At 41.9% G+C, this 13,037-nt stretch overlaps 1 protein-coding gene across 2 annotated transcripts in view; it reads right to left on the minus strand.

Annotated features, from left to right (window-relative positions):
• Positions 1–404: 404 nt before the first annotated feature.
• The window catches only part of LOC126870228 (ras-related and estrogen-regulated growth inhibitor-like), an 88,235-nt gene continuing 75,602 nt past the window's right edge, over positions 405–13,037 (minus strand). For both annotated transcript variants that reach the window (XM_050627752.1, XM_050627753.1), the window contains one exon: positions 405–5,969. In XM_050627752.1, the coding sequence (XP_050483709.1) occupies positions 5,711–5,969 (259 nt within the window). In that variant the 3' untranslated portion in view covers positions 405–5,710. The remainder of the gene's footprint in view (positions 5,970–13,037) is intronic.

The raw sequence follows: 13,037 nt of genomic DNA on the forward strand, positions 1-13,037 counted from the left end.
AAACCAATGTGCTATCAGGTGACGCTGATGAATTATTGAACCGTGCTGTGGAAAGTGATCTTAAGTTTATCGTCGTTTATCGTGTCTTTCTAAAACCTACGTATCAACCTGTGGAAAAAAGCTTACAGTACCTGTAGAAAAATATAAGAACAATGAGATACAGGGAATTTCACGTAATTTCGAATTGAAAAGTGGCCACTGCAAGTGAAAATCACAGAGGCTCGAGGAGAAGGTGAAAGAAGAAGGATCTGTAGAAAAGCGTAGGAAGAAAGAATCGATTATCGGAAAGTTTTATACAATTTGGAGCGGAAAGATTGCTATTAAATGGAAGATGGGGTGAACAGAGCGGACACGAAGAAAGGAGAGAATGGATGCTGACCATGGCAAATCAAATTCTCTGAAGGTTTAACAAAAGAATTTTATTCTTTCTCAATTTACGATAACAAGTGACTAGCACTTAAAATACAGCGATCGATATCGGCCAGAATTCGGAAAAATCGCATGACACACTCACGCCCGTTTTATGGATTTACCACGTAGATTTCACACGTTTTGGAATGTATCGATTTTTTTTTTTTTTTTTTTTTTTTAGGCACGCTCTGGAAGCACATACTTTCATCCCTCGGTTACACGGCTCGCGGATAAACCTTTTCTCTTCGCCTGTCTCTCAGCTAACGCTTCCTCTTCACTCTCTTTCGTCGTTAACGCAACTTTACTTACAAATATTCATCGCTCCATCTGCGTTGAGATCCTTTCGCCATAAATAGATCGAACGAAGATTACGATCATCCTCGACTGCGAATCAAACGATGCTCCCACGAGATTATAGAAATACAGAAAACCAATTACAGAAAAAATGACACGCAGAGCTGTCTAATAATTTTTACACGGTATAATTTGTCTCGTGTATCGTATCAAGTTGCAAAGTATAAAATAAACGAAAGAAAAGACCGAGAGAAGGTATATCGGCGAGGCGAAATGAACTCTCGTACACCCAACACTGGAGACAATATAAAAGGCACTGAAAGAACTATACGTACAACATGACTTACACTTAAGAACCTTAAAAACACGATCCAAGTCGCGTTTGCTATAACCGTAGAAAAAAGAACGATCCTTTTTTTCCAGTTTTACTTTTTTACAAAAAAAAAAAAAAAATGCTCCAACCTGTAATGGCGGTCGTTTTGTCGCCGAGAGAAAAACGAACAATAACACGAATTCGCAATGAGAATACGAATCGTCGGTTTCATTTATCATCTAGTCAATGAAACCGTTCACTAGCCCCACAATGATAAATTCCTTCGACCTAGTTTCATATTGAACTCAGAGTGACAAAATACAGGCGTGATCCGCGCGTATCTCGCATTCGATTCGACGCGTGTTTCTACGATATGCACGCGACATCGACATGAATGCAGCGGATAATATTTTACTTCGGGTACTTTATATCTCTGGTGGGCCGATGAGACGATACAAGTCTTTCGTTCGACAGATTACTAAACGTAAAATAAATACGTTAATACTTTCCACGTTGCGGTCTTCCGCTTATGGTTCCAATAACACAAATCAATTTCACTTCTTTCTCCCTTCGCCAGAGATTCCAGTAACATAACGAAAATCTAACACCTCATCTCACGTCGCATCTTAAATACGATATCACAAGTGTTTTAATCTTGCAAGTTTACAAGAGTTTCTAACAATTTACGAGAGTTTCATAACTGTGATAATCTCTGAGAAACTTGTAATTCTGTCTGATACTCCTTTTGCTCCTCCACCAAAAGATATATTTCTCCGTATTATTTTTATATCGTTAAATTTGTCGCGAATGCAGAATGGTCCTCGTCTATCGCAAATACAAGTACGATAACGCGAGAAACATTTTGACTGCGAAGAAGTCTGGCAAATTTGAGTGTTGAAGAAAATAACACAACAATGTAATCGAAAAGTTTACTCTGAGTTCGACGCGTGGTTAGCCTTAAGAGCTTCGTAATAGTCAGTCCGCCACGCTGGACCATTTTCTTATGCTTCTCATTCTCGTTTCACCTTACGAATCTATGCATCGATCGAACCCTCGAGCTTCTTCTCGGGAGTTTCACGCTCGGCGAATGTATGTGCGCTATGTACACTTAGGCTACTTTCAGTAGGAACATTAAGGTTGTCGAATCGATTACTCGGAAGCCGGAAGTTCGATCTCGAGAACGGAGACCCACGTCTCGTTTCCATTCAAAGGTATCACATCCCTGCGTTGGAATCCTGACAGTCGGAAACCAGGAGAGCCGTCAAAGTAAATAAGAATGCAGATTTATTTTTAATAATCGATTGGCAATTTCAGTTTCAACGTTCTTTCTTTTCCAACGTTCGAAAGTGTTCGCTGATGCTGAATCCTTTGGCGACAGTCTCTATATCCTTGAAATCCTTTCGTTCGAACGTTCGTTCCTTTCGTTTATTCGATCAAGAAGTAGGTAGCCGCCAAAACTATAGCTTCTTTCGCGCAAAATTAGGTGCGAAACAGCGTGACCACGTTCGCGAAGCAAACTAAACTCTGAAAGGCGATACTAGACAAATACTTACGAGTCGATTTACTGTCAATTTCTTATTCAATCGAACGATTTATTATAATTTCCCGAGTGCTTCTCCTCGTTTCTCAATTGTTCAACGATTCCACATACACGTGACCTAATCGCTCAAGATACGATACAAATCTTCCATTCTTTAGAATTAACATTCTTTAGAAGACAGAGCGCGATCGAGTCGAGATTTTGCAGCGTTGTCGCCATCGAATGTCCTTCGTTCGACCACAGCTGCGAAATTTGAAAGATTATTTGAAAGACTATCGGGTTTCGTTTGGAACGCGGCGCCAGTCCCCGCGCTCACGGCGCGTTTCCGGTCCCGCGACCGAGAAACGAGCGCAGAATCGGTGAAGCTTGTCGCGTAGGACGATAACGTGTCGCGTGAAACGCGGAATCCTCTCATCGGGTGTCTGTCGCGCTTCGAAAGCTCGAGATCTCGCTTAATCTTTCGATCGATATTTCGTGAAACTGGTCGAGCAATGTTCAAGGGTCGTAGAAAAATCGAATCTTCGCAGTTAATTTCTTAAGAAAATGAACAACTCGTTTCGTCGATGTCAGTCGAAGTTTGGAATATTCGAGGAAATGTAGACTCGAAGAATATTTAGAGAACGTCTGATTCGAGACCTCGGAAGAACCGAGATCGCAGTATTTGGAAAAACGTCGACAAGAGTGGCTGATATATTAAATAGAAATATTGAAATGGCGAAACTTTTGAGCATGAAGCGAAATAATGTTGGTAATAATGCATAATACGTACATACGCAGTACATAGTTCATTGCGTAATTCATTTTCCAATTACTTCCACTCGTACGTCTATGGAAATAAAATATCTTCTAAGATGCTTCCTAATTGCATTCGTATAATCGAAATGTGTATGAGAATTGGAAATCATAATTCTACATGGACGTCTACCTTTGCGTCAGAAGACATTAATCCGCCGTTTTACGATTTTCATTAATGGCTATGTTATCCGTAGGTTACATTGAAAAATGGTAAATTACGTACAACTTGTCTTTGATAATTACCGGTTTTACGTCCTTTATATTTATTAAGCCTTTCATCGTTAGGAGACAAGATTGACGAAAGATTAAGCGAAATTTCAAGAGTTTATTCGAGAAGCTACAAGAGCGTTGCAAAGGCGAGAGAATCTGGTGATTTCAATGCCTGTACAAGACACGAAATCAGTGAACGGAATATTTCTCGACCGTGTATCTTATTTCTCTTTCAATTTCTACCGTACGTTCGATATACTTAATAAAATTAAATCTACATAATTCTATCGATATCTCATTGACCAAAATTACAATATTTATAGAAAACGTATGTCATGTATATATGCATGAAAAAGAAAGTAGAGAGAAGTAGGGCTCAACTAGAAAAATAAATAAATTCATACGAAATAATATCTTCTAGCAAGATACAACGTTAAGAAAACATTTCGTTCTTTCTTCTTTTTATTTCACTTTGTTTCTAACAAAGCGTACATCGAAATTATTTCTAACGATCCTGTAGCTTCCCATTTAAAAATCCGATTTAACCATCTTTTCAGTTGCTCAACAGCAACGAGTACACTCCGTTACCTCGCATTACTCGAAACAAATAAATACACCGAAACAATCTCAAGTGAGCGAGACGTTTCTCACGATTCTCGACAGTAATCATACGAATCGGTATCGATGCACCCTGATGAGAGAATCACCTCGACTTCCGGTCACGTTTAAAGCTACAACCCTTCAGGAACAGCAGTCGCACGCGCGTATCGCCGATTCTCCATCCACCTCGAAGGAGATACGATTCGACCACTGCAACACCGACAAGAACGTAGAAAGGGAAAAGAAGGGAGAAAAATAAAAGGAAAACGAACACGAAGCACTCGACGAACAAAGACCACCTTACTCGCTATCAATTTCTTGCGATTCGTCGTTTTCCACGCTCGTAACAATCTCTCACACTGTCCTCCTCCTCCTCCTCTTCGATTCACTGTCCATTTTCACCATCGAACGTTAAATGAAAACGTCTGTAAACACACGAGAATCTGACGCAAGAACGCCTGCATTTAGTTCCCCTAGGGAAACAGCTATTTTCTCCGGTCGACGATTTTCTCGTTTTTCGATCGAACTCCCGAAACTCCATGCACGTGAAACGAAGCTGGTGTTCGGATACGCGCCTCCTGCGCCCTCTGCCTCCCTCTACCCAACGACGAACAGTCAACAAAATGATCGCATTCGTCCGCTCAGAAAGTACAATTATCTTTCCTTTTTACGTCACGAAGCTTCTTCTGGGAGATGATACACGGTAGAACCTCGATCGTCCGCGCAAGTACATCGCTCGTTATATTCCGCAACGCATTGTGAGGATAGCATCTCGTAATCGGTTACGAACAAACGGGACCAAGAGCGGCGATATGAGACATCCAATCGCAACTGATATAATCGCACCGTGGTGAAGGTGGATGCGTGTTCTGACGAATACGTCGGGGCAATCAAATATGGATATATCTATGTTCTTACGAGTATAACGCGGGCTTTCATACATTTACGTAAAATTTCAAAGCGCGAAGTTCCACTATTTCTTGAATGATACTCTGCGAAATACAAATTTGTACAAGAATCTGCGGTCCACTTACGAGCATACGTTTCACGGATCAGAACGACAATTCGTCAAAACGTACATCCGCTGCAACCTAGTCTCGTCACGAACACCATAACAAAAGTACAGTAAACTGTCCAATCGGTTACCTCGTTCGTTGCACGAACCTCGACACCTGTGCACTTTCAGTCCCTTGCGTTTTCGTAATTCTACGCCAATCGAGGTTCTACCGTAGATGCGTTTTCTTTACCTGTCCGCCAGGCAACGTCCCAGCGTTCCTCAGGATCATTCTTGAAGACGAATCAAGACGCCAGGAACTGTGTCGCGTCCAGAGAACACCAAACATATTCTTCCTCTTCTCTTCTTCATCTTCTTAAACGTGTCCTTCGAGAGGAAAATTTGAGTCACCGTGACTGATTCATGTTGGTCAGACGATTTCTTAACGATGTCCTCGTCAGCGATTGGAGTAGACGTTGCTGGTGAGAACGACCACGTCGGTTCTCCTGTCGGGTTCGTCACGACCTCCGAGGAGGAGGGCGCAGAGGAGGCGTCATATGCTCAACGAGGGCCTCTTTTTCCGATCTTTCGTCGTGTTCTTGCCGAAGATCGTGCCGAGTACCCTTGATACCGAGTGAACGCCCAACTTCCGGCGGATCGGAAGCGCTCGTAGCAGCTGCACCGACCTCGCCTCTCGGAGCAGCGCCTGGAACGCGAGAGCCGCGCCGGCAGGACTCTCCGCCGCGCTGACCTCGTAGAATTGACATCCATGCGCCAGCGATAACTGTTGCCCCTCGTCCACGCATACCTCTCTGCAACATAACGATCGTTTCGAACGTTTTAGGGAATTTTACACTTTTATCTTTCTATTATTTTTCGTACGTCTGCTGTTAGATTGTTAGAGTTTGATTAAATTAAGTTTCGCGAGATATCTATATTACTTAGAGAAAAAATAAGTACTCGTATCTATGTAATTTTTTATATTATTTTTCCATTTCGTCGTAGCTCTCTTTCAATCAGTTAGCTGTTTTTCATGAATATACGCGTCAAGCGTAAAAAGTGGTTACAGTTTGCTGTTTAAATTACGATTTAGCAATTGAAGTAGATTGTAGTAATAGGATTAAAAAATAGAACAGTCGTTTCGTGGCAACGTAATTCTATATTATAACCGTGTTTCACAAGTATACTCGTCGTCGCTTACTCTTTACGACACATTTTAGGCACACGCTTTTCACAGAGGTTTCAACAGCCGGTTGGTTTTACTTACAAACTTGCTTCTCGCTACGTAACCACCAAACTCCTGCCCATTTACAAACTCAACCTCTTAAGAAATTTCATAGATCTTTTAATATCGTATTACAGACACAGTGTATCGTGGAAAAATTTTCCAAGTCTTTCCAAGAATGACACTGTTAATCATCTTTAGCGCGTTACTTAAAAATTTGCTAAATATTTCCACAAATTGCTCGATCGATGATTCATCTTGTTCCGAGATCTTCCTGCTATCTGCGAATTTGGGCCAACAATCAATAATCTTTGGCAAAGTTATTCGTCGAATTTTTTAATTAAACTTCTGCACGCCGGAAGCAAGCGGAAATTTCGAAATTTCACAACGTAAATAGAAGAGGAAGACAGAAGAGAAGTTGGAGATTCGTTCGAAACACGCGGAGCCGGTAAATTTCTGAAGTTTCCGGCCGTCACGGATGAACGGAAGCTGTCAAGGTTCCGCGAAACGGAAATTGAAACGAGAGAACTGGTCACGATTTCTTGGCAAACATCGTGTTCCGGACAAACGGAAGCGGAGGAAGGTGAGTGAACGTAAAGTCCGCGGGATAAAGAACGCGATTCGCTGGAATTTCGCCAGGCTTGGTCGTTGTATTTATAATCGTCCTGAGTTTAATTTCGATTGCTTTGGAATAACATCGGATCAGAGGACCCGCGTATGCGTAGTTCCAGATATTTCTTCCTTATTGAAACGATACACGCGACGTGTAGCAGTCTTTTTCCTGTTAAACGTTGTCAGTATATTCCATTGGCGAAAGTAAGACAAAAATGTCGCAGAAACATATGTTTCGTTGGAAGCATCGTTGAGGAGTTGTAACAAAAGAATAGAACAATGTACAAAATTAGCGATGACGAACGCGAGTCAATACAGTGAAAAATACGAATAGATCCAGAATAGCCAGAAAGTATTGTAATCTACATCTTCAACTTCAACGAGTAATAAATAAATTCAATTTTTTTCGCTGCCAATCTTGTATTGACAGGGAAATGGTGAACATTTTAAAATAGAGTTGTGGTTGGAATTGTACAAGTATTACAATAGCCTCTGACTGCTACTAGATGCAAATATTCTCGACCCATTCATACTTTAAAACCGTAGTAACGCAGTTCGTTACTGTTCATTCTGTACGTCGTTTCTTCGTTATAACTCTTTAACAATGCTTCCAACCACATACATATATCCATATGACATTTATTCCTCACGTTGACCTATAGAATATACCGACAATGTTCAGCCAGAAAAAACTGCGATACCTTGTATGTATTTGATCTCCAACGACACATACATAGATCGACGATTCTTGTTGTATCCTTGCGAACAAACTCGGATGTATCTTGTTCTTCTACGTATGTACTCAGCTTCGCGGAAGATTTACCAAATGTTGGGAAATTAGTTTCACTACGACTACGCGTAATCGGTAGAATCAGTAAAACGGAATATCTTATCGAGACAGAAATTGAACTCGGCACACGAAATAAACCGAGATCGTAACGATAACTCGAATAAACGCATCCTCGTTTGCTGACTCGTCGCTTCCACAAAGTTCGACTCTAAGTTTAACTTAGTAAATTTCTGTTCACGTTTGGTCGTGTTGTACCTTGTACATCCCGTATCCGGATAAGAATAAAACACTGCAGAGTAGTTTTATAGTTACGAGGCTCAGTGTGCGTCCAATATAAAAGAAAGACGTTCTCCAAAAAAAAAAAAAAAACGACGCTCGCGAGTGTCTAACAGAGCCCATCACCGTCCATTAACAAAAATTCAACCACACATCGCGCAGCCCCTTACAATCCTCTGGAAGCCTCGCAACGCTGTACATTCCCAATCAAAAGCCACCTTGCTCGCCATCATCATCGTCTACCATTCGGAACGATCCACTTTTTCTCTTGCATCGCGAATCCCCAGCGGGATGAGTTCCTCGAAAGAGAGATAGACAGATAGATAGACAGAGTGAGAAGGAGAAGGGGTTAGGACCTCGATCCTCCGTCGTATTTTAACGTTGCTCGGCCATGGAAGGCCCGCGATATTTATGGAGGCAATTAAATTCGCGGGAACACGTGATACTCTCGGAGCGTCGAACAGGAAGAAAGAGGGAGAAAAGAAATCGAGGGAAAGAGAAAGAGGCGGTGGCGCGTGGGAGGGTCGTGCACACGTCTAATGCATGCACACGCGAGAGAGCAGGCCCCCACGTTCACGGCCGTTAATCTGTCCCCTTTTATTTTATACGAGGCGATCCGTTGCTTTACGAGGAACGGTGTTAGATTCGAGAGCCTGTCTATGTGTCGTTTCCCGCGCTCTCTCGCCGCCAGATCTCAGCTCATTCCCCTGGCTTCTTCCTCTTCTTTTTTCGAGGAAGAGCAACGCGCTGGCAATATCGGATATTTTAGCTGGAAAAGGCGCGATTAGATCGAATAAAGGGACACGCGGCTAACGTACGAGAAAGTGAACGAGTAAGCGGTTCTCGGTTTAGTCCAAACATGGAATTTCTATGGGAAACGATAGATGGCGGTTTATAATATTCGGGGCGTATGGAAGCCGCGCTGATCGACTTGGTAAATTGGAAAGTACGGAAAAGCGACGATTAGGCTGCGCATTTTTACGCGGCAATTTTAAATTGCAAAAATGTACAAAGTACACGCGATGCGTACGAAAATATAGAAAATGTGGGAAGTACAGTACTCGGTACAATATTCGAGGATGAAATAAATTTCTACTTAGTTTCTCTAATTACGGACGTCGCCTTTTAAATTTGCCTTAGCACGTATGTACTTGTGTCATCTTCTTGCGATAAATATGGCGACAAATAACTACGAAAGCGAATCTTTTGTTTCTTGAGAATCGAATATCAATCGAGTACTCACGTAACGAAATAAAGAAATTGATTAAGTTTACATGTCCGATAGAGTCTTCCGGAAACTTTTCATTTCAATAGACAGCTATACGATTAATACGTGATCATAAAACTCCAAGTTAATTCACAACAAGAAAATGGCAGGGAATATCAAATATTTTAACTGGAGAACAGATAATCAGAAGTTGTTGTCTTGAGACGCTGAAGGTACGCGCGAACGTTTCTTACAACCATCTTATATACAAGATGTTAAAAAGACACGTGAAACGGCATTAGAGTTTGATGTTTCCGCGTAAATTTCTTTCTGAATACGAACGGTTCAGCAAGATCGGTGGGCCAGTAGCGTAAACTAAACCCATCGCATCCATCAAACGTTTTACTTGCGAATATTTCGTGAAATCGCGATTGTGAGGCTCGACTCGTTGGACGTAACTATAGGAATGATGACTGGGCCAGGGGAGAGGCTCGACATTTCGCTGGCTGGCGAAACAACGTCGCGACCTTTAGACAGCCGCGATGAACAAGAACCGTGGCGCGACGACCGGATTACACCGAGATCCGAACAAATTGCCGGAGATTCTTCGCGCTGACTCGACGACTGGAAACTTGCATGATCCGACGATTAACCGGTGCTCGAAAGCACGCTAAGGGGATTTTCCCTGGCTCTCGCCTGCAACAAGCCAGAGGAGATACAGAGTCTTTATGGAGATAGCCTGGAGTGCAGAATGACTGAGATAGTGGGTGAAGAAAGGGGAGAATTATGATAGTAGTAGGTGGAGGAGTGGGGACAAAGGTTAATTGGTAGTCAGACGCTATCAATTCCTTAGAATAGGCGATGAACGTTAATTTCGAAAGATTTCAATATTGCGAGAATTTGATGCTCGAAACATTTGGAACCCTTGATAAGTGTCGAATCTCTGGTTTTCAAAGTTTCGATAAATCTTGGAAAGGAGAGAGTTGCTTAGCAGCTGGGCAAGTAGTATGAGACAAAGACGAATTCGTTGCCAGACATTAGGAACTCTCAGGAACTGGCAGATAACGAGCGGTTGGCTGTTGGTCGATTTCGAAAGGTCCCCGATACTGTGAAAATTTGATTCTTAAAGCTTTGCCTTTTTATACGCTAATAGGTGACGAATCTGTAAACTTTTAAAATTTCGATAAGCCCCGGAGGTCTTTTAGAAGTTTTGTAAACCTCGAGAGACTCGATGGGTACCACTGAACGTCTGTCTTATATAAAACGCTATACGTTGTAGATTATAAGATATTCTGTATATAACAAATTGAAGGTAACACAGTTTTAATTTATTTTCATTGCTAGCAAATAATCACCATCGACGTCCGTACTAAATCCAACGTTCCTACTTACGGAATATTCTGAAACATCTTAGAATCTATTCAGTTGTCCCAAAGGTTCCTTTCGTTCTATAAGGAAACAATGGATGAATAACATTTCTTGTTTTATATTCCGATCGAACAAAATGGATCATACGTAATTCGATAAAATAATAGGAAACAGAAAATGTCGTGCATCTATTATTTCCTTGTAAAACGAAAGAATCTTTTGGGACAGCCTGATATATCGACTCGACGCGACACTTCAGAAACCGTGACCACGATTTGAAAACCCTCAAAGGCCGGTATCAAAACATTGTTCACCTACATATCTCGCAGCTCGACTTGTTCCTCCATTTGCGCGAGACACGTGCTTTCTACTTGGCGCCAGCACCGTCGAACGCGCCGCATTTCCAACGCGAACCAAAGCCATTCAAAAAAGAACATCGTGAAAATAATTCAGAAGGTAACAGACGAAAAGAAACGTATCATTGGTCTGTACGAACCGGATGACGAATGGACGACAAAACAAACGAAAAAGTAATAGCACGTGCATAGCTATTAACGTTACGGTGCCATATTTTAACAGCTAATCTAATTAGTTGCTCTTTAAGCGCAATTTTTCCAGTAACAAACCGAGCATACATAAATCGAAGGCTTATTGTTGGAGAATAGCGTTACGTGGTATCGCGGTTTATTCAACGCAGCGAGATCTGGTACGAGTCCTAGCTTAGAGTATAATAACCATACAGTACGTTTGTCACCGTTAGGCCACATAAACTATACGTTCTCAAAGGCCCTCGCATTTCTCAATGCGTTTACAACCGAGAAAGTTGGACTTAGATTCCGCGACGCACTCTATATTAACCACTTGTAGAGACTCCTGACTTATTTAACCACGTATAAATATATTGTGCATTCTACAGTGTCCACATAACGTATACTTTTCTCCTTTATAATCTCACGTGTATTTCATTTTTCAATTCGGAATAAAATCACGGCCTCTATCTTTCCAATTTGAAATGTATCGCACTACTTTTATTAGTTAGTGTCAGCTTACTACGATAGTAAAACGTTAATCTCGATTTAGAATACGCTACATCGTTTCTCCTCTACACATTTCACGTCTACTATCTACTACTAGTATATTTATTTACTACAATGTTACTCCGTTTATTCATTTGCCGATCTTTCGCGTCAATTTCCATTAACGTACCGGTGTCTTTGCAACACGCCAAATATCCTCCGCTATTCAAACGCACGATGCTAATGACTTTTGATGCAAACCTTTCAATTTCTTACTATTACTACACTGCAATTTATCTATTTGTTTATCGTAGCGTTTACCGATTAATCTACCAAATTATTCGTCAATTAATACATCAACTCTCCTCCACATCCTATACATATCTTTGCAAGACACCGTGTATACCGTGGTATACGTCGGCCAAACCCTGACCAACATCTGCCAAAAATATCCCACGTCGATTTCCATATCCCCCAGCGTCCTCCATCTCCTGATACATGTACAACCAACGTCCAAGCTATCCAGTGGAACGAGGAAGAGACGTGTCGTTCGTTTTTCGATCCGCTCGAAACGCGGCTTTCCAGGTTGGTCGCGGTTTTCAGCCGGCGAACCAGTTTGTCAGCCGAGCGGCGAGCGTGGCTTCGAGGGATTCGCCAGCTGATATTTCGCGATAAGTTTATCGATGGACGATATTCGCGGCCGGACGCCGCCTCGGATGTATCTAAAGCGGCGATAACTCGTTCGCCGGGAGAGTGGTTTCACCAGCCCCGCGGCCAACCCAGTCTTCCTTCTAATCTTTATGAACTCCATTAAGACGGCCGTGCCGGCTACCGGTCGCAACGACGCGGCTGCCTCTCACGGCTTCTACCATCCGACCATCAGAGGACTCTTTCTCGCGATTCCGCCCATCATCTGCTTGAAAAATCGGCCGTTTGTCCTGCCGTAAATTTAATCGGTTGCCGCAGGAATGATGGCCGTCTTTGCGATATATTATGAATCGTATTTAAACGATAATGTTACTAGACGCTAAAAAGTATATTATTGCGCGCTTGTGTCTTCTTCTAGGCATTTTTTTTTTCTTCTTGCGTGCGTTTAATCCTCCACCTTGCAATTTCGACTGGCACTCGCGGTGAGGATTCAGGTTAAATATAACAGAGGCAGGCCGTAATGCTTGTACTTGTTTCGCTCGAATCGTAATTTTACTATTGTCAGACTGGTTGACTGAATATATTACGGATGAAAATCGGAGGAAAAACATGACTTTGTTGATTTTTTTCATTTAGTGTGACTCGATGACCAAAGAGGAATACTTTAACGTAGGATAGTTAAAAATGTAAAGAACCTGTTGGGTCTAACAAACGGTACGTGTAATTGTCAAAACAAAT

Source organism: Bombus huntii, chromosome 10, assembly GCF_024542735.1.
Source record: "Bombus huntii isolate Logan2020A chromosome 10, iyBomHunt1.1, whole genome shotgun sequence".
Classification (NCBI taxonomy): domain Eukaryota; kingdom Metazoa; phylum Arthropoda; class Insecta; order Hymenoptera; family Apidae; genus Bombus; species Bombus huntii.